This window comes from Colius striatus, chromosome 1, assembly GCF_028858725.1.
Source record: "Colius striatus isolate bColStr4 chromosome 1, bColStr4.1.hap1, whole genome shotgun sequence".
NCBI lineage: Eukaryota > Metazoa > Chordata > Aves > Coliiformes > Coliidae > Colius > Colius striatus.
In genome coordinates, this window is record NC_084759.1 from 146,378,736 (window position 1) to 146,400,127 (window position 21,392).

The 21,392-nt window shown below is 45.4% G+C and overlaps 1 protein-coding gene across 4 annotated transcripts in view; it reads left to right on the forward strand.

The window, feature by feature from the left end:
* Window positions 1–21,392, forward strand: part of DENND2A (DENN domain containing 2A) — a 60,002-nt gene that overhangs the window by 10,304 nt on the left and 28,306 nt on the right. For 2 of the 4 annotated variants that reach the window (XM_062010946.1, XM_062010962.1), the window contains exons 2-4: window positions 14,452–14,550; window positions 16,168–17,379; window positions 18,422–18,576. In XM_062010946.1, the coding sequence (XP_061866930.1) occupies window positions 14,480–14,550; window positions 16,168–17,379; window positions 18,422–18,576 (1,438 nt within the window). In that variant the 5' untranslated portion in view covers window positions 14,452–14,479. Of the gene's footprint in view, window positions 1–14,295; window positions 14,373–14,451; window positions 14,551–16,167; window positions 17,380–18,421; window positions 18,577–21,392 lie in introns of all 4 variants that reach the window. The other 2 variants (XM_062010955.1, XM_062010971.1) reach the window with 2 other exon arrangements.

Sequence of the window (21,392 nt, forward strand, 5' to 3'; positions counted from 1 at the left end):
GATCATGTTTAGGTTTAGTTTGCCACTAATGTCTGTGGACATTCTCTTTTTGATAAAGAAAATCGTTATTATGAAAAGATCCATGGCATTCAGGTGTGGATAACTGAAGCAGCATAGTGCAGCTTCTACCTTTGTGTGGTAGAAGATGGTTCTGGTGAGGAATAGCTAACTGGCCCATTCATAAAATGCCTAATCCAAAGAACATCTGTGTGTGTTAAAATCACCATCTTCTGCAGGGAGGGACAAAAAACCCCAACGTTTACTGATAGTCTCATTCCTGAACCAGACCTTTAGAGCTGAATATGTAACACTGATAATTTTTGGGCAAAGTGGGATGGAAACGTTACAGAGGAACCTGCGTATCATCAGGATGTAGTACTGGGTAAGTCATCTGTCTCCTAGTGCTGGTCATCTAATGTGGGAGACCTCATCTCTCACCCCATGGGAAGTCTTTATATTCCTTTAACATCACAGAGAACCTGTAAGGCTTTTTCCCTCCAGAGAATTTTCATGGACTTGAGCTAAAGGGGCTCTGCTTGAGATTCTGTAGGTAGACCAGTGTTGTGAGGAGCAGACACAAAGTGAACGTGGAGGGTTTGGCGAGTGAAATGCAAGCCATGCTGTAATCGCTGGAGTCAAATTAATGCTTTCAGTACAGCAAGGATTTTGCCTCACATTGGACTGGAAACGAGATGTTTATGAGCATTTGAGATGAAAGGGAATGATGTTTACTGAATAGTTCAAGGGACAGGGGCTTCCGCAAAGGGTTTGACTCCAGAAGACTCCTACTTTGATAGTTTGTTCTGAGTGCTGTAAAATGCGCCCTTGTGAAATGCGTTCAGAGCTGGCTGCTTTGTAGTAATGAGTTTTTCCTGTGCACAATAAACAGTATCGGGGCCCAGTCCAGGACAACATTCAAACATCTTGGGTGGAGTATGCCATTGTGGTTACCCTGGAATACAAAACTTGGATGCACGTTCCCCGGCTTGGAAGCTTCTGTAAGAATAGCTCAGCTTCGGTTGTGAGATAAGGGCTGAGAAAATAGTATGTGGCTGCTCACTCTCCTTCTGCTCTCTTATCAGAAACAAAGTAAACAATGGAAATTATAATCCTCTAGAGTATGTATTGCCTTTAGCACATCCCATGAAAGAAAGTGGTGAATAATATGTGCTTGTTTGATAACTCTCCAGTTTCAAGGGTTTCAGCCATGAGAAACCCAAAAAAATGCTTCAGCAAAAGAAAACCCCCAAATCTTCCAAATAAATGCTTTCAATATTTCTCAGTTTTGAGTTCTGGGTTGGGTTTTTGCTTTTGTGGGTTTTTTGTGTTTTAGTTATAGCTTTAAGAATTTCCAAAAGTTGTACTTTCAGTTGTACTCTCAGTTTGGGAAGAAAATATTTTCTTTCCGTAATAGTGACAATTTACAGCACTCATCAGTGTTTGCCAAGGCAGCCTTACTGATAGATGCAGTGGCTTCCACTGAACTGTTGAAGTTTGTTAGGCACTACAGCATTACTGGAGACAAAAGACTGTGAAAATGTGCTTAGGATAATGTAATTGTATGTCTTGTTTTATCAGCCATTTTTTACCACTTGCGTGGTGGTTAGTTGGAGGAAGGCAAAAAAAAAAAAACCTCTTGGGAAGCAAAAGGCACCTAGTAATAGTGTTTTGAAAGGGATTTTTTTGTTTGGTTTTTTGTTTGTTTTCCACAGAGAAACTGAGAGTTAATTCTCTTTTTTACAGTAATTAATGACAGGTTATCATACAGTAATCCAGGTCAGAAGGAATTGCAGGAGGTCTCTACTCCAGCCTCCCGCTCAGAGGTTCAGGTCTGAGCTCAAGTCAGGTTGCTGAGGACTTTATCTGGTTAGCTCTTGGAAACCTCCAGTGATGGAGACAGCAGGATTGTTCCAGAGCTGTATCATCCTCATAGTACTTTTTTTTTTCCTTTATATCAAGTCTCTATGTTGTTTTCACTTGTTTCCCATTATCTCTCATTAAGCCAAGTGAGAAGCAGCCAAAGAATTTGCTTCAGGTCACACGCTGTGCTCCAGTGATGGACTTGTTTTTATGAGAAGTAAAATGTCTAAAAAGTCACGACAGAATGTGGAAACCTGAGTTCCCCTTTGTGAAAGTGACTGGGGCGTGTGGGTGACAGTTCGGATCTGACCCAGTCACAATAACATGTAGAGTATCACCGGGGTAGTCTGTCCATCTTCCAAGCTGCCAGGACGTAAGGAAGCTCTTTAGACCATGCCTGGATGAATCATTTCTTCTGGAAGTGCCTTTTTCAGGACTGTGACCTGTTACCTCAGACATCTCCCGCTTTAGCAAGTTCTCCTGACTCCATGGAGCTAGACCTGGCACTCGGTAAGTGCCAGAGTTTGCAAGACATGTAGGTGCATGAAGATGCAGATAGGTGTTCTCTCAATTTTCCCAGCAACCTTGTCAACTCCTGTTGCAATCAGTGAAAAAGGAGTGTGTGCTAACAATTCTGAGGAAATGTTAGTGCTTTTACCACGTTTGGTTAAAAAAAATATACAGTCCTCAGTTGGGTTTGAAAACAGGTCTTAAACTTCCAAGTTGTGTAGCTGCTTCTACAAATTTTACCTTGTGTCATTCATTTATTTATTTTCACAGAGGTTTTCTGCCACAAAAATGTCTCACCAGCATTTTTGCCTGACAGATCTTTTTCTCCCGTTCTGTCATGCAGTTTTGTTTTGTAGTCAGGAGCTGTACCAAAGCCTGTGAGGGAGAATGTACAAATGGTTATATACAATAGACTTGCTCCTTGTGCTCTGCCCTTCTCTGGTGGTCGAGAAATTCTTTGGCCAAAAAAGTCTTTCCTCAAGCTGTTTTGTGCTTGGGTTGCTAAATGCCCTGAGAGGGCGTGGGCAGGCAAGCAACATGATGTAAGCTGATGTTCTCTTAGTGTTGCTTTCTTGTGCAGGAGCGCCAGCGTCAGTGCAGGGAGAAACCCTTGCGTTTCCCCAGGCCGTTGCCCTCCTGACACGCTGCTCTGCTGATCGCCTTCAGTGGTTCCTGTGCTCGGAATCGCCCTGGGAGGCAGAGTATCAAACCGCATGTGAGAGTGAAAGGGCGGAGGAGGAAGAGCGATTTTCCCTAGGCTTTGGGGTTTTTGGTTAAGGGTTTTTTTCCCACTTTTATTGGCTGTGAGTGCAATGACCGCTTAACCACATGGACTGGGCTTGCTCCCTCCCCCATGCTTCCTCTCCCTGGCAGAGCACAGGCTCTCAGATTTCCTCCCAGCGCGGGCGGATGGCGGCTCTCGGCTACATTCCTCTTAGCACAAAAGAAAGGGAAAAACTGCTCTCCACGCAGGCAGATGGCCGACTGTTTCCTGGCAGCTCCGCTCCAGTGTCCTTTTTCCTATTGTCCTGACAAACACACGCACACATGCACGCACACACCCATGGAGAGCAGCTTTTCTCCTGGAAAAATAAACACAAATCCTCTTTGGAGAGGTTTTTTTTTCTTCTTTGGAGCTGTGCAGGTTTCCTCCTCGTGATGGGCAGATCTTTGGCAGCTCATGTGCTGCCTGGCGCTGCTCTCTGCTGAGGAAAGATGAGGAAGGGGATGATGTGCTGCACTGTGGTTGGAAGATTTCAATAAGGAATGAGCCTGCAATAAGCAGATTCTGCATTTGTGATGGCTGAGATACATGAGAGGGTGAGGGTGGAAGGAAAGAGGAGGTTGAGCAAGGCAGGGAAAAGCCAAATCTCCTGAACCATAAAGCTATCTACAGATGACTTCTTGCTTGAGCTCTGAAGGTGATGCTTAATGGAGACTGCAGCAGCTGGTCACGGACTCAGCTGGTACAGGAAGGTCTCCAAGAACATGCAGCTATTGGGACTCTGCAAAATGTTCCCCAAGGTTGTGGTGATGAGTCTTTCAGGAGGCTCTGTACTAAATCGTAGAATCATAGAATGGTAGGGGTTGGAAGGGACATTTAGAAATCATCTAGTCCAACCCCCCTGCAGAAGCAGTTCCAACTAGATCAGGTCACACAGGGATGTGTCCACGCAAGTCTTGAGGACCTCCAAGGAAGGAGACTCCACACCCTCCCTGGGTAGCCTGTGCCAGGGCTCCCTCACCTTCACAGTAAAAAAAAAAATTGTCACCATAAGGGGCAAGAGTCAGCATGCTGCAGGGTGAAGGCCACCAAAGGAGAAATTTGCTGAGGTTCTGTTTGTCTTCCTCAATGATAACTTATTTTGGAAGAAGTTGAGGTTCTACGCTTTAATGCTCTCATTTCCTTTCCGAATACAAGACAATTTGTCTTCCTGCCAGGAAATTCTTTGCTGAGTCGCTCCTTGAAGGGACCTTGTTGGATCCCTTTAATGATAGAATAACAGAGGTTATCTCACCACATTGAAAATGAATTCCAGTGTGGTTCATGAGCTGAACACTATATTTTAGTGGCAGGTTGTTTCCTATCCTGTCAAATGTTTAGGTTTCTTGTAAGTATAATAATAACCCTGAATTCTTTCCAGTTCTTTTTACACTAGAAGTGATTTACTGTTGTAGTAGGACTGGTATATTTGTAACACAGCATTCCTGTCAAAGTAGAGGGGGTATCCACATCAATTGGCCAGGTGCTAGACAATGTAGTTTCATTTTTGCCGGGGACTGAAGGCAATTCCACTGCACCGGCTAGAAATCTTGCCTCTCTGTGTGGCTGATAGGCAGTTCTGCTGCCAATTGAGTGCTCATGTAAATCTGGTCTGTATTTCTTTTGCTTTATTCCACATTGACTGCAGTCGTCTTGTGTGTGGGTAGTTTCAAAGCCAAAGAAAACAGGTATGAAACACTGGCTCCACTGATGTCATCAGCAAGCTCATGTTCGCTTCAGTAACACAGGATTCACCACTAATATCTTCTTCAGCCTTGACTTAAAGTAACTGAACTTTCATTTATTAGGCTGCAAAGCGTAAGTAAATATTATTCCACTTTGAAGGGGGTTGAGCAACCCCACTGTGTACACACATGTACTAATGCAAGATCTAAAACACAAGGAGATGATCTAGTATTGCCAAGAATGGTCACAGAAGAGCTGTCCTCTACTCTGGCTTTCACTTCCCAGGATCTTGGCTTCCCTATCTGGAATTAACTCTTTTTTTTTCATCTTTTGTTCACAACTTCCTTGTAGAAAGCTTAGCCTGTAACATGTCATTCCACTAAACACTGTAATTAGACTTCCTTTTACCAGCCAGACTGGGAAATATTGGATGTTTCTCTTCCTATGTGATTTTTTTTCTTAGTATTTATTAACATACCTGCAGAAGCAAAGGCTCATCATGTCTCTAAGCAGTAATACTTTACTTAGCACCACAAGTAATGACAGTATTTACCTTCTGAACAGGCAGGACTTAACCTGTGCTTGTGAGCAGTGAACTAGAGAAAGTGTGATGCTGCTGTGTTTGACATGGTCAGCGCTAGCCCTGGAGATGCTGGGCTTTCCAGTGGAGGGTGCGGCTGCCTGAGGGAAACTGGAGGGGTGTCGAATGCCCTTGGAGTTGTTGAGCTAGCTTTTGTTTTGTTTTGTTTCTTATGTATTTAGAGAGAGGAACAAAGGGAAAATAAGACAATGGGAAATGTGGGATAAGCTTAAAATAGTGGGTGCAGGAGCCCCACCTTTACCAGAAGACATCTCAACGTTGTGAGACCCTGTTTTCCATTTCTCTCTTTAGGTCAGGGCTGTTGTGTTGTTTTGTTTTTTTTGTTCCAGTCTGCAGTTTTCCATGCTGAACATTGCCTCTGGCTGAATTACTTTCGAAAGCCTTCAGCCAAAATGTTTCAGCTATTTCAAAGACTGAAGCAAGGAGAGAAAAATGTCATCAGCTGTGTTAGAAAATACATTGGGATTTTCTTTTGCTAAGCCTAAACTTATGCTTTGAAGCAGAAGTCTTGGATGTTGTTCGGATCAGGAATTTGTCCTTTAACACCCCTGTATTATCTCTACCTTAACTTTTTCTAGCCTCTGTGGGAAGATAATTTCAGCTGGCACATGGTCAGTAAAGGTTTTTTAATTTTAGTACCTAAAATCTTCAGTAGTTACCTTGTTCCTGAACGTCTGGTCCTTCCACCTGGACATGTTCCTATGCGACCTGATCTAGGTGACCCTGCTTCTGCAGGGGGGGTTGGACTAGATGATCTCTAAAGGTCCCTTCCAACCCCTACCATTCTATGATTCTGTGAAGGGTCCAACTGCTTTACTACACAACAGGGATGGCCTAAGGATATAATTGAGACCCAGGATATCCACCAATATTGCCTACAGCATGTTCTGCTGGCTCCTTTCTTGTTGCTGAAGATGAGCCTATTTCCAGGCAGAGCCTTGTTATGAGCCCAGTCCTAACATTGGTCCTATAGTAAAACCCCAACCTGAGAGTTGTATGTGGATAGATACATACCATCTGCAGGTCAGAGACAAAGGCTGGCCACCTATCCAGCAGTACAGCATACATTTCTGGGGTTTAGTAGGACCTCCTTGTAAATCTTTGCCCAGGAACAGTGTACTGGAATACCAGGACTTTGTTTCTCCTGTGCCATGGATTATCCTGCTGGTGCTGTAGCAAAGAGGAGGTGGAAATGCCTTAATTTGCTAGTATTCTGAAGAAGCAAGGCCTGGACTAGGAAGGAAGGAAGGAAAAGATCCTCAGTCCTAGTCAAGGTCAATGATTTGAGCATAAAGAAGCAGTCATTGTGCTTCTAAAGAAATAATTGCTACCCTGTGTATGCATGGAGTATGCAATGAGGGAGAAGTGTGGGATCCACTCAGGATATGGACAGTGGAACTGTCCTTATGGAGTCTAGTATCTCCAATGTGTATCATCCACACAGGGCAAGCATTGTCTCAGATAAGCACTGTTGACATAGAGAAGCTGTATCCAGGAGTCTGGGATGTTTGGTAGAGAGGAGAGAGTTGTAGTGGATCTAAAACCTGGGGAAATGTGCAAGTTCCTCAAGTTCTACCAATGTGAGGGTGGGCAGAAATGAGATGCTGAAGCCAATCTGATGTCAGTTGGCTTTGTTTTGGTGATAACTGGGCCTGGGAACATAACATGATTTAAAAAAAAAACAACTCAAAACCAGAAGCTGTATGGAAGCAGCTTTTAAGGTAGTAAATTGAGTGGTAGAGGCTTCCTGAAGCTGGAAGTATGGAGCAGAGCCTGTTTCTGCTGGAGCAGGGAGGCAAGACGGGAATAGGTAAGGAAAACTGAGGCAGGGCTGGGAAGATCTGGGAGAGCTTTAGTTTGGCAGGGAGAGGGAAGGAAGGGGAAGAAGAGCCTGCAGTTAGGAGCCATTGTAGAAAGTCCTTATGATAAAAGGAAGGTATTTAGCTCAGTTGTGGGTAGAGAAGGACTGGCTAAGTAATGATTTGAGGGCACAAGTCTGGAAAGAGAGGGATGCAGGGAGGTGATGATGGGAAGGATGAGGAGGGGCAGAGACGGCCTGACTGGGACAGCTGGTAGTGAGTGTGAGATGAGCAGCAGGTGAGGAAACTGGAACTTGAATCATAATCTTACAGAGTTGAACCCTGGGCTGTCTGAGCAAGGGGAGACCTGGGAAGCGTGGTCTAGGATTGAATAGGTGAGGATGACATTATGTAACAAGGATCTAGTGTGAGCAGATGAGAGAACAAAGATGGGGGCAGATCAGAGAAGTTTTTCACAAAATTGGGGTCAAACTTAAAAACCATTATCGGGCTTGATTGGGCAGTCACAGTCATCTGCTCGGTCCGATCTCCTTCAGTACACTGTGGGGGTTTCCTCTCGAGGTGAATCCAGGTAATGTAGCAAGTGAAGGGGATATTTGCAGGGGTTTCTTGCCGAATTTGGTGGGTAAAGAAGGAAAACTGGCTAGGAACTTATAAAGCTCACCACCACATTAGACTAACTCTGAAAGCTGAGTTTTTGCCAACTGCAGCCAGCTGTGTGTTCTCTGGCCCAGATGCTGGACACAGGGTTGGCCCCACAGCTGCTTGTGAAGGCAGTGGGGCTTCCACTTGTAACACTCTGAAAGATCAAGTGTTGTTTGCCCCTACACTAAGAGCAAATTGTAGTTTTGCATGTAGTCTTTGTAACCCAGTTTGCCGTTTATGCAGTTTTATGGTGAGCAACAAACTCCTTGAAGGGAAGCAGCAAGGAAAAAGCAGAATACTCGGTAAAGGCTGTCCCAGCAATATGATGTCACCCCTTCCCTTCTGTGCACTTCAGCACTCATCAGGTTTCAATGACGGGTGACTGATGTTACGATCCAAGCAGAAAACTTCTTGCTTTTTCCCCTTCTTATTTCTTTGCTGGTTTAGCGAGTTGAACCAGCTAGCTTGCTGGCCCTCACTAACTCAGAAAGGGCTTTACGAGTGTTGGAGGTGTTATAAAAGAAGCAGAAGCAAGAAGAGAGGGAAAAATAGGCACACCCTTAGTCAACGACAACTACTAGATCTGATCAGGCATGTCCCTCACCAAGGACAGGGATGAGACCCCATTGATGGCAGCCAAGGGAGGAGCAAGGCCATCCTTTTAACCGTACTTATCCTTTAGATCATAGTGACATGTAAGCAAGCAAAGTTCGTTCTGTGGGATTAGAGAGGGAGAAGGTCAGTAGAAGGAATTCTCTCATAAAATGAAAGGCATACCATAACACAGCACACAGCTTTTCTGCAGGCAGGCGGAGCGCCAACACTGCAAGCTCCTGCGTTCCTTGCCTTGTGGTGTTGCTCCCCTGACGTCGGGTGCGCGCACAAAGAGAGAGGTTGCAGTACGGTGGTTTCACTTGGGGTTTTTGCAAACACAGCTTATTTTGACACATGGGATTCTCCTGACCCCCTTGTAAGCCCTGTGGTGTAAGATATGATAGATCAAAGGGAAAAGTTAGGACAGAGTGAGGCAGAGCGAGTAGGAGGCTGTGTGGGATCTGACTCTAAAAGATACTGGAGGAACATATTGCTTCTCAGTTATTGGTTCTTCATGGATATGTTTATGTAAGTTTATGATATCTGCAATTATGATCCCATTATGAGTGTGATGAACTGAACAATCCTGTGGTTAATGTCTTCAGTCTCTATGGCCCTCAAGAGACTTGCGTGGCCAGGACAACCAGTGTTTGCAGAGAGGTGACAGCTCACCTTGCCCCAAAATGTGTCCAGCACAGGATGGCAGAGTAGCCAAGGCGGGAAGACTCCTCTGGAGACGGCCAAGTCCAGCCCCCTGCTCAGAGTGCAGTCACATAGAGCAGCTTGCTCAGGATCTTGTCCAGTTGGATTTTGAGTATTTCCAAGGACAGATCCTCTGCAGCCTCTGGTGCTCAATTACCCTCTTGACAAAGGATTTTCCCATGCGTAAGCTCAATCATTGTTTCACTGGATGCCATCAAGAAGCTCTGCTCTTGTAGAGGTGACCCAGCCTCAGAAACCTTGGGGTAACCTCTGCAGGGCTGATTTGGAGGGAAAGTACATTTCTGGAAGTCCTCTGAGAAGAAACTGTTGGCAGCTGTAAGCTAGGGAAGGCTCATGGCATGTCTGATGGAGCTTTGGGTCAAATACCATGAGCTCAAGTTTCAGAAAACCCTTGTCTTGCCACTGAGCTGGCACTGGGCACTTTGAGTCAGTGATTCCCCCAGGGCAAGCATCTTATTTCTCCAGGGAAGCCTGCACTGAGGTCCCATTGCCCTTCTTGGCTCTAGCCATGTCCCTGCTTGGCTGCTGTCTCCCAACTCTGTGTCTCTGAGGTCACACTGCTGTCGGGGGCCTCAGGGAAGAAATGTTCTTGTACCTGGGCCCAGGGATGCTGCCTGGGGCTGTGCATGGGGCCTCTCTGTGTTTGTGCACGAACACAAAACCTCATGCCTGCTTCTCCCCGCAAAGGGAAATGGGCTGCAAACAGAGCAAGGACTAGGGGAGGGAGTCTTGAAGGCTTTAACTGTTGGCTTCCCCTTACTCACGATTTTCCTGTTAGTGTTTTGTCTCCTTGGCATCCTTCCTGTTCTTTATGTATGTATGTCATATATTGTTGTCTCATTGTTGCTGTCAGTATATTGGATCCTTTGTTCTGTAAAACACTGGAGCAGAGAGGTGTTACGTGCAGGCTTTGTCTGGCTGCTTGGGGTTACTTATGAAAATAACTGGAGAGACCCTTTCTGTGAGTACCAAGGAGAAGAAACACAGGATGTCTTTTTTATTTCTTGCAGGAGAGTTTGACCAGCTGTGGAGCACTCCTGGTGCTGTGAAGCCTTACTGCATGAGCAGTGTGGCCAGTATCCAGTTATGGACTTGGATCTGATTTTTGTGTGGGGTGCAGAGTAAACAGAGCAAAGAAACTCTTGAGACGTGGCCTCCACCACGTGGCACCAGTAATACCCATCCCCAGACCACAAGGCCCTTTGAGGCAAGCTCCGTTTCTTCCCCACAAACAAAATAGCAAAGAAGGGAGGCCTGAGAGGCTTGTTGCGATCACTGCCTGACCTTATCAGAGGCGACACTTCACGTGTGTGACCCAGATGCTGGCTGTGTAGATTTCTGGTGATGTAGGCTGCAGGGCATTTGGTGCTCCTCTGACTTCTGTCCTCATCTGGTGACTGCACCAAGTACTGAGAGCAAATCTGGTTTCTTCCTTTCACTGAAGGAGTTTAGCTCGTATTCCTCTGGAGGACTTCTGTGTCCTTTAGGGGTGGGAGCGTGCCTATTGTCAGCGCCTCTTTTTTATTCAGCCCTTGCTTTGGAAATATCCCGTAGTATCTAGTGCCCTGAAACAGATGTGCGGACTCCAAAAGCATTTGGGTCAGAAGTGGGGAAGAGGGCACTGGGGAAGTGGGGCGGGGGGGTGCGGGGGAGGAAAACTTAAATTAGAAGAAAGCTAAACAGCTATTGCTGGAGACAGATGATTACAGCTCATTTCAAGGCTGCTTCCTGCATGCCAATGATAGATCAGTAAACAAACGCCTCTTTGCGAACACAAAGCAGGCAGGAACTCTGTTTGGAAGAGAGAGGTCGGGGTAGGTCTCGCTTTGCTTGGTAGCAGGAAGCCCCTATCACATGGCCCTGGGAATTGTGAGGCCGGGTGCGTGTGGGAGATAGACTGAGAGGCTTCTGCTGGGATACTTCACATCCTTCCCAGGGTCCAGCCAACAGGTTTGAGAGCTCCCTCCCCTCTCTCTTTCCTCCCACCTCCTCCCCTGTCCTTCCTTTCGCAGTTTAATTTTGAAACGGTATCAGATGACTGCTTTGTTCCCCCAAACAATGGTAGGGATTACTGAATAAATTGCAGTGGCTAGGCTCTCCAAATGAGACTTGGCACTTGGCATCTTCTCTTTTATGACCTTTCTGCTCTGGGATGTACATGCCAGGAATGATGGCCTTGGGCTCAGGCTGCCACGGAGTGGTACCTTCCGTAGAAGGATCTTGTGTGGTTTTTGGAGAAAACAGCAATCGGTCAAGAAGTACCAGCTTGATTTGTCTATGTCTTTCTCAGGTTGCCTGCCAACTGAACTTAGCCGTGTGTGTTTCTTCTAGGCCCTTGTCGTGTTGCACATGGGGGAGGATAGCAGAGCATTTTGGATAACACTTCTGAGCCTCTGGCAAGTCTCTCTTCCCCATCCCTACAATCACTTTCTCTTGTGCTCTCTCTTCTACTTCCCTCCCTTTTCCTCTTGTCCACACAGTCTTACCACCTCCTTTGTACCAGATCAGACGCATGTTGGACCCCTTCCATGAGCTGCTTTGTTTAAAACTCTCAGCGAGCTAAGCAGGTCACAGAATTGTTTCAAAGAGAGCCCAAGCCAGTGTGTGGTCAATCTTAGCAGAGATGTTGGTAGATAGGAGCTCCCCTTGCCCTTTGCATTAGCGGTCATGTTAATTCAAGGCACCTTGTGGAGCCAAACCTCACTAGAGAAGGTCTACCTTTTATTTTCCTACTAGAGACAAATTACCATCACTGTCATCCCAACTTTCTCTTGTCAGATGTTGGCAATGACTGTGGGTCAGGCCTGCAAGTTATTTCTGGTGACCCTGGTAAAAGGAGAGATAATCCTGTCACTTTTGAAGTTCATTTTTAGGCTTGGGATTTGTCCTAAGCAAATTATTTGACCGTTGAACTAATTGGGAGGTACCTTCTTATTTTCCACTATTTTATTCCTAGGTGACAGTTTTTTTTTCCCCTTGTGTGTTTGGGTAAATATTTACTCTTTTAGGCAGGACCAGCTAATGTGTTACAATAATCGCCTCAGTATTGCTGAGGGCACCCTTGTATACCCTGCTGCTTGAGGGTGAAGGCACAGCAATCCCTGTTATCTCCTCAGAATGACTTTAGTCCTCTCAGCAGTGTGTGGTTAGTGGATGTGTTGGGAGGCACTTGATTGTTGTCACGTTGCTGCATCTGACAGCTGCTGCTTTGGAAGCTCCTGGCCCACAATTTAATCTGCCTAGTGAGAGGGTGCTGCTTTGGTTAGACCTGTGACATACGGTGGCTGTCCCTCTGGTCTTGGCTCCGAATCATGCAGGTCTGGTGGCAGTTGTGCTCCTTTCATGGGAGACTCTTTTGCAGCACTCAGCCACTACTTCATGACTCACTTCTCTTCATTGAAGGTGATGAGTCTGTCCCATCTGCCACAGATAAAGAAACAAATGCCTCTGTTACTCTGGATTATCATCTTTTGGGCCTCTCCCACAGGAGGTGCATCAGGTATGTGATTGTTCTGAGCCACCAGCAGACATTTGCTCATACCCAGATATTTGTTTCCAAGGCAGTGTTTGTTAGGGGGCTATTGGAAAAGGCTGAGAGATGGAGTTTCCTAGTGGGGAAATGGTGTGATCTTATCAAGATGAGGAGCTCATCCCAAGCAAATGAACATTCAGTGTGATACAAGAGCCATAGGGGTTGTGTTTATGCCATCTCCTGTTGCTGTTACGTTTCTTAGTGCTAAAAGCAGTGCCAAGGTGTTCCGGCTGCTGACCCTGCTGTGCGAGGCACTGAGTGAGGAGTGGGGAGGCTGTCCCTGCTGTAGGGATGTTGTAAGCCAAGTGCAGAGCAACCTCAGTTGCAGCTTTGCAGGAATCTGCTTTGGCTGCCTGAGTGAGTCATTCTTTGGCCAGGGACTGGAGTGATCATTAGCTTTTCGTTATTCTCAATCCATAACAGTTAATGGATGGATGAATAGATTTTGTTCCTTGGGCTGGTAAATTTTCTTGACAGTGTTGCAAGGCTGCTCTGTGTCTAGAAGTGAAGTGGATGTTTGTTCCATTTACTAACAAGGAAGAGAAGCCAAGGGGGTTTATTGCCTGGAGAAGGAGAGTCCACTAAATGATTAGCAATGAGCTGTGTGTACACATTGAGTTGACCCAGAGTTCACTCCTCGCCTCAGGAACATTGCCAGTGTAGGATAAAGGCAGGGAGAGAAAACTGTGAACAAACAAGACTGGGTTTTTTTCTTTCTTTCTTTTTTTTCTTTCTCTGCCCAAAATACTTGAGCAGTGGAAACAAGAGATCCTTTTGTTCTTTACTAGTTCTGTTATGGTGAGTTTTATGGCTTTTTATGGCTTTTAACAAGAAAAAAAAGCAAATAAATTCCTTCTGTTGCCAAATACTAGGCATGGTGGTGCAGGACCTGGCAGACCAGCCAAGAGAACAGCTTTGAGAGGCTTCAGATTTTCCAAGTATTGACTACAAGGTGATTGTTATCAATGCAGTGTGGCAGAGCCTATGGATCGCCCTGAGAAGCGAGAAGTGATGGTGCTGCAGAGAAACAGATTATTTTGTTTATTTATTGAATAAGACTATTGTGAGGCCATAAAAAGAGGATGTAGTCTGTTGCTTGGCCAAGTAGCAGCAGTGCTTAAAGGAGAGGGACAGTTGTTCCATGAATGCCAGAAATCATAAAGCAAACAATGACTAATTTTTGTGATTGATTTATCTCACCCCCATGAGGAGTTGTCCTCTGAAATCAGATCAGTAACAGCCTTACATGGCCCATGGGAGAGAAGGAAAGCAGTGGCTGCAGTGCAGTTTCTCTTTGGCCTAAAATGTTTTCGTGTGGACTTAATGCAGGTTGCTTTAAAATTGGTTCTGTTTTAGCCTTCTGCAAGGAAAAAAAAACCCAAACCCTAAGTCAACTGAGATTTTGGCAATGATAAAAGCCATCATAAAACGTGCTCCGTATTCAAGTCATGGTACAGGAGTGTATACCGAGTCAAAGGTAATTTTTGCCTTCAAAACCTGTTGACTTCCCCCTGAGCTTCTGAGGGGGTAATGCTATCAAAACCTTATTCTTGTTTTCCAGAGGAGGAAATCGAGGCTGTCCTCAGAGAGCCCTCATGTCTTGCTTCTGCTCTTCTTCTGGATTTCAAGGGGAAACGTGTATGTGTAGAAGGAACACGTGTATGTGTAGAGAAGGATGCTGAGCAGAGAGCAATGCTTCTTCTTTGTCTGTCTGCAGGTGAGCTGCTGCCCTGCTGTGTGCTGACATGATGACAGCTAGCAAGGTGGCCGATGTGAGCAGCAAGTCTGAAAGCAGTGTCTGCAAGTCTGTTGACAGGTCAGAACTTTCCATGTTTCAGTGCCAGGGTGCTTTGCTTTTATTTATTATCCCTAGCAGAAAGAAAGGATCCATTCTCTCTGCTCTGCAGTATGCCTCTCCTCACACCTTAAAGCACGCCCCTGTAGATCTTGGGTGATGTCATTGCTTGCTCAGGACTGTGACACTGTGGATTTTAGCATGTGGCATCCAGTCAGACTGATGATGTCCTAGACTCACAGTGCTGGAGGATGTCTGCCCTAAGGGAAGACCATTTGTCCTGATGATATCCCTGTCAACATTTTTCCCACCTATGCTTGAAATCTTCAGAGCTGGAGGCTCCACAGACTCCTCAAACAAGCTGTACTGTTACTACCCGATGCAGGTTTTTCCTGGTGTCCAACCTTGGTTTCTACTGTGCAGTCCAGCTGCCAGTGGCACTCTGATGCCCTTCTCCTTGGGAAAGGCCACAATGTTCACAGTGCCAGCTCTTAACCAAATGCACTTAACCATCATTCTCACCTCACGATGTTGTCACTGAGACAGCCAGGAGTTAAATATCCCTGAGGCTAGGGAAGAACATTACCTGACTCAGGTCCATTTTGTGCTCAGAAACCCATCCCAGACTCAATTTGCACAACAGCTAAGTCTGCAATGGTTGCCAGCATTGCTTAGCTCCAGGACAAAGCTCAGGGCCTGCCAGTACACAGGGTATTCACATGGATGCTCTCTTAAATTCTGGAAGAGACATACTTGATATGTTTAATGGAGCAGTTAATCTCAATGTTGGGATCAGAGTTAAATGGGACTAATGATACTAATGATACAGATTTGCGTCCCAATAACTACCTTGTGTTGTCCTGGTGCTCTTTCCCAAGCCCAGGCAAATGCCAAAGGCATGGCTAAGTGCTCTGGTTCAGAAACATTTTGTGTTGGAATAACTGTCTGTTCATCTGGAACTTTAGTGATAAAATATCACAGTATCGGTATGGTGGTATCACACACTTGGAAATCCCTAGAGTAAATACAGAGATTTTTGGTGAAGTTTGGACTCAAACCGTGAAGACTATTAATCCTTTGCTCTGAGAACATTGAATCTGGTGTCTGGGTGCTATGTCATGTGCTTTGTGGTAAGGGAGTGTGGCTGGGTGTGTGGTTGCCCAAGGCCACCTCTGGCCTGGATCATAGAAATGTCATAATAAAAGTGCAGTCTTTGTACATTAACGTGCATTTGCGGAACATTTGGATGGACTGACAAAGATCCTCTGAGCAGGCACTAGAGGAAGGCCAGCTGTATCTTATGTTTTCTCCTGTGTTTAACACCAGCAAGTTTGCTGTCGTTGTAAGTGATCCATTTTGCACTTGGTGCCCTGATGAATGTCCAAAGCTCTACTGTGCGTGCACACTCACACATAACACACACAAACTTCAAACTGTGTCTTAGTTGTAGTGAGAGGAGAGCATTGTGTTCTGGCTCAAGGGACCTTTGTCTGAGCATCCTCCCCCATCAGCCCATTTTTCAGGTGCTTGGTTTGAACATCCTCTGCTGTAATCAGTTTTACCAGAAGAGCTTGTGGAGCTGGTGAACTAAACCAAGGGTGAGTGAATGTTTCTTCTCTTTTTGTTTTTGGTGTGTAGGATCAAGCTTGCAGATAAAAACAATACAGCCATTGTGGAGGAATTAAAAAGACCCTTCTGTGGATTTTTGAGTGAGAGATGTTCTGAAAGTGCCTCTGTCACCTTGGATTTAACACCTGAAGCTGAACCAGTTTCTTCTGTGGTGAAGAACCCACTGGGAGCCTTGGAGAACTTGATGCTGGATGCAAGGCTAGACTGCTTTCAGCAGAACATGCTTAGTCCCAAAATGATCATCAGCGACCCATCTGTGGATCTGAATGTTAAAGAAAACAGTAAAATCATCAAGAGACAGATAGGAAGCACTCAGAATACACGCTTACCTGGAAAAATTGGCTTGAGGAATAAGTCCTTCAGCATCAAGGACAAAATTTCAGAATGGGAAGGGAAAAAGGAAACGCAGTCTGCTCCTCGCAGGGAGGAGGAGCAGGGACTTAAAGAGGAGCACAAGGTGCCCTGTCCAACGGAGAAGATGAGTGTGGAAACACCGTTGGCTCGGAAAGTGGAGGTCAAGAGACTTACAAACTGGGAATTGGAGGGCAAAGGGGCAGGCAAAGAGAATGAGCGGAAAGCAGGAAGTCAGAAAGTCACAGGCCAGGCAGCAGAGCAAAAGGGGGAAGTGCAGAAGGAAGAGGAAGTGGAATCCAGCCCTGGAAGATGCAAGGAGGTGAAAGGTGGGAAATGGGAGGTCCAGAAGGAGAATCTTTCAGTGCTTAGTCAGGTCAAGAAGCTAGAGCAGGCTTTGAAAGATGGCTCAACGGAGCTGCAGCCACAGTTGCCTGGTACTTACTATTCCCCACAGTGCTTGCAGGAGAAGGCAGCACAAGGACACGCTGCTCCTGAGGGCCATGAAAGCACAGGTGGGGCTGAGCTCAACAGAAGGCTTCTTGGCTTGGACTCTGAAATCAGTGAGCCGATTTTTGGGACTTTAGAAGAGGTAAGAACTTCTCATGTGAAATCCAGGGACTGCATGGTGGAGAATGTGTACACAGAGCCAGGAGTGCCAGAGAAGAAACCCTTCATCAACCCGCTGCCAAAGCCCCGGCGGACTTTCAAACACGAAGGGGAAGAGGACTGGGTGCCAGCAGCTAGGAATAAGAGAAACTTACCTCCTCTGCCATCCATTCCTCCTCCTCCTCTTCCCTCCTCTCCTCCTCCCTCAGCTGTCAGCAGGAGGCTCTGGAGCGGGAAGCACAAGAACAACGCTGACCACAGGTATTCGGGCTGTGTTTCACAAGGGTGCTGGTCTTGATGGTGGAGTCTCATCTTCCCATATCTCTCTGGGAGAAAAGGATCCTCCTTGGTCACTCGTAAGCCCCAGAGAGCCTTGCTGACCATAACCAGCACTCAGTCATATCTCTGAGAACATAGAAGTGGTCAGCACAACTTCACAGGATAACTGTGAAGGGATAAGTCATGGCTGATTAGAGCTTTAAGGTCACTGTATTATGTGGCTTAACCTTCAAGCCCAAGATTGAGGAGCTTTGGTTTGGTGGTTTTGGGGTTTTTTTAGCAGAAAGTCTGTTTAATTACAAAGTGACTGCAGCTGGTCTGGAACAAGGTCTGGAATGATAATCTCTAGACTCTACCACAGTACTTTCACTGTTCATAGTAAATCTATTTTCCTAACTGAATCTGATGTGTATATATTCTTCTGGAGTGCTTTCATGCCCTTTCTCCTGTGTTTTTGGGGTGGAGAGTGTAAAATGTGCAGCTGTTTCTAATGTCCTCTGCATAAACTCACCTAAAATTCCTGGCTTGGATGCAGGAAGGGAATTTAAACTTTTCAGGTTTATTAGTGGAGGATACTTGTTTTTCCTCTATCTACCCATCCTACATGAGAGTGTTGCTTTTGTGTACTGCTCAAAGAGACTTGATTTTGGGCCTCTCCTATTTCTGCTGAGGATGGAATCTGGGCTGTAAATGGGACCTCTCATAGCCTAAAGTTCTGTTCTGTGTTGCAGAGTGGGCCTCTTAACACTTGCATCTTCCCAGTGTGCTATTGCTGTGCCAACCCAGATTATCTATAGCATCCCCAAAATGCCTTTATTTATGTGGCTGATAAAAATAACCCATCTCAGTGTTACTTTTTCATACTTTATATGGGATGAGGCTGTGAAGCATTCTCTTCTCAGCAATCCATTTTGCCAGCTCTGTGGCATGTTGGAGAAGTGAATTATCTGTGATTTGCTTATAAATGCTTGTTTACTGTATCTCTCTCATCTTTGCTTCTTCTCCCCTCCCATCAATTGTGCAGGAAGTCATATGAGTTTGAAGACTTGCTGCAGTCCTCGTCTGAGAACGGCCGGGTGGATTGGTACGCGCAGACCAAGCTGGCCCTCACACGCACTTTATCTGAGGAGAACGTCTATGAAGACATCCTGGGTAGGAGCTTTGGACAGGACATATTGGGTAGGAGCTTTGGATGGGACATCCTGGGTAGGAGCTTTGGACAGGGAAGGGATTTGGCTGCCAGTGCTGAGTAACTGAGACTTGTGATCAACAGGCACTCGCTGGAGGTGCTGAATAAAGTGTGTTTATTACCAAGACACATTTTACACAGATTATTGGCAAGTGATAAGAAAAATGGATGGAATATTTCAAAACTCATCAGCTTCAAAGATGAACCTGAAGCATGTGGAAACCAGCTTTTCTTTTTTGCTGGCATCTCTCCTCTGTCTTCCTTTTTTTTGTCTTGTGAAATAATTCTCCCAGCTCTGGTCTGTCCGTCGTGGTGAGCTCGTCAGTGCTGAGATAATACAAATAGTCTGTAAACACAGTCTTGAAGTCAATTCCACGTTCAGAAATAGGATTGTGTATGGCTCCAGGTACCACTGAAATTAAGAAACTAAGTCTGACTGTTAATTAAGAGGTAGATCTTTGAAGTTGAGTTTTATTTCATTCTCTCACTGATGGCAAATCAATGCTATTTTGAAGATAATTTCCTGTAACGCTCTTGATTTGATATAGCGTTTTTTAATACTATGAGTTAGATGGCTTTTTGTGGAACATAGAATAGAAGCATCCCTCTTGAAAAAGACTTAATAAGCTTTAGTAACTATAGGCTGGTGCTGTGCAAAGCTCTTTACTGATTCTAGCAGAATGGGAAGGGAATAGCTGCATCAGCTCTCACCATGTGACTGTAATCCCACAAAGGTGATCGGTGCTCTTCAGCATGGGACCAATTGTGCTGCTTTGATACGAACGAAATCTAATCATACTTGCTCCAGAAAGATCTCTCAAAGGAATCTTGTTCTTTTCGGACTGATAGCAGACAAGATAAAGACAATCCACCCTTTTTGACATTTTTGAAGCTGTCAGCCTTTTTTGTGGAGCTAGGGGCCTCATGTTTGCTTTTTTCTTCTCTTTGCTTGGAGGGCCAAATGAACAGGGAATGCCTGAGCAGCTGCTGAGGATTTTTTTTTGTGTGTGTGTTGTGGCATGGTGGGAGGTCTCAGAAACCACTGAGAAAGGGTCACCTCATCAGCTGGAATAATATGGATAGCGTTACAGAGTGGTTGTATAGGCAAATCCATCCATTCAAACACAAGCACAACCCTGTGTCCCAAGCTTACAGGGAACTCGAATGCCAGGCTGAAATTCCTCTCCCCTCCAGCTTTTAGTTGCAAAGATTAGAAGCAAACAAAGTTATAGGTAATTGTCAGCTAAAGGGCGTGTTTGTTGTTTTGTTTTCTTGCTGCATGTTTAGGCTTTGCCTGGAGTCAGTGATCTGTAATTGATTCCTGCAGTCCTGGTAGTGTTACCATGGAAGCTTGGGAAAAGGGGTGGACAGGGATAACTCAAAAAACCCCACAGTTTTGTTTTTCACAAGACCACAGACGGGTATAGCCCACAAAACAAACAACATGTGAAAACCACATCAGTGGAGGGGGAACAAAGACTTCAGCCACAGGACACTAGTGCTGACCCACAGATAATCATGTGTGTTGCACTCAGGGCATGCAGACACACACATACATCCCATGTTCAAATGCATGATTTGGGGAGGGTCTCTTTTTTTTTCTCTAGTCTACCCAGTTATGTGACAGCTGTAGTGTATTTTCAGTGCCAAAGTGTGCCATTGACATTAGAAACTTGAGTCACCTTCAGGGATGGGAGCATGTTTCCTGACAAGATGTTCATGCAGACTTGCTTTGCTGGTGTCACACATATGTACTTTCTCTTCCTTGGTGAATTCTTATCCACCACTGTAGTGCTGGGTATCACCAAGCCACAGGTGGAAGACTTGGAAAAGACTTGGGTTTGTGTTCTTGTCCAAAGACTTTAGCTGCACTCCTGCTTCAGCAGAGCAGGCAAATGGGAGCATGCCAGTTAGGTCATAGAGCTGTTACTGGTCTTTGCTTCAGAGGCCTCCAGCCATCAGTGACCTCCAGTCTTTGCTCTCAGCTGAAAATTACATGACAATAAGAGAAGTCCCAGCTGTCCACTGGGATGGTGTGAAATGATGGCAGAAATCTCATAAATTGCCTGTCCATGCAGATGTTTGGCCTAAACTTTTTTCATTGGTTTCTTAGGTGCTCTGATGGAGATGTCACAACTTACTTTTGCGTGTGTTCTTTTTGACCGTGCTTGTGTTTGCATTTCCTAGCACTGCTGAAGAGTGGGATGTAAGAAGCTCATCATATGTTGTTCTGAGTGTTTAAAACTCAGATTAGTTGTGTGCTTCATCTTCAGAATCAGGGGAAAGAGAGAGAAAATTCTGTGTGGTCATTCAAGCCTTGTGTTTTTGAGGGGATCCTAGGTGAGAATGAGTTGAATGTTACTTTAGAGGTGTCCCTTCCCACCTCTTCCTTTGAGGGTGAGAGTATCCTGGCTTCAGATGACCTACATTAGTGAGGGGAATCTTTCCCTCTTTCTTAAGTGAGATAGGTATGTGAGACTGAAGTATCCATGATTGGTAGACGTGTTTGAAAACCTACGTTGCGTGACAGACATCCATGTTCAGAGAGTGGATAAAGTCTTTCACAGTTGGCCCAAGAGCAGTGTGTCACTTAAATTAAATGATGAACAGAGGTTCCCCTAAACATGGGGTTTAAAGAGAGGAGAGAGGACATTTATACTGGCCTTCAAGCTCACAGTTTCATTTGCAAAATTCTAAGCAGAATACTGGAAAGAAGGAAATATAATTATGGACTGATGTGCATGGGAACTTCCCAGTTCCTCTGAAGACAGGGAAATGAACTTGAGGACTCAGCTGAGCCTTTTCC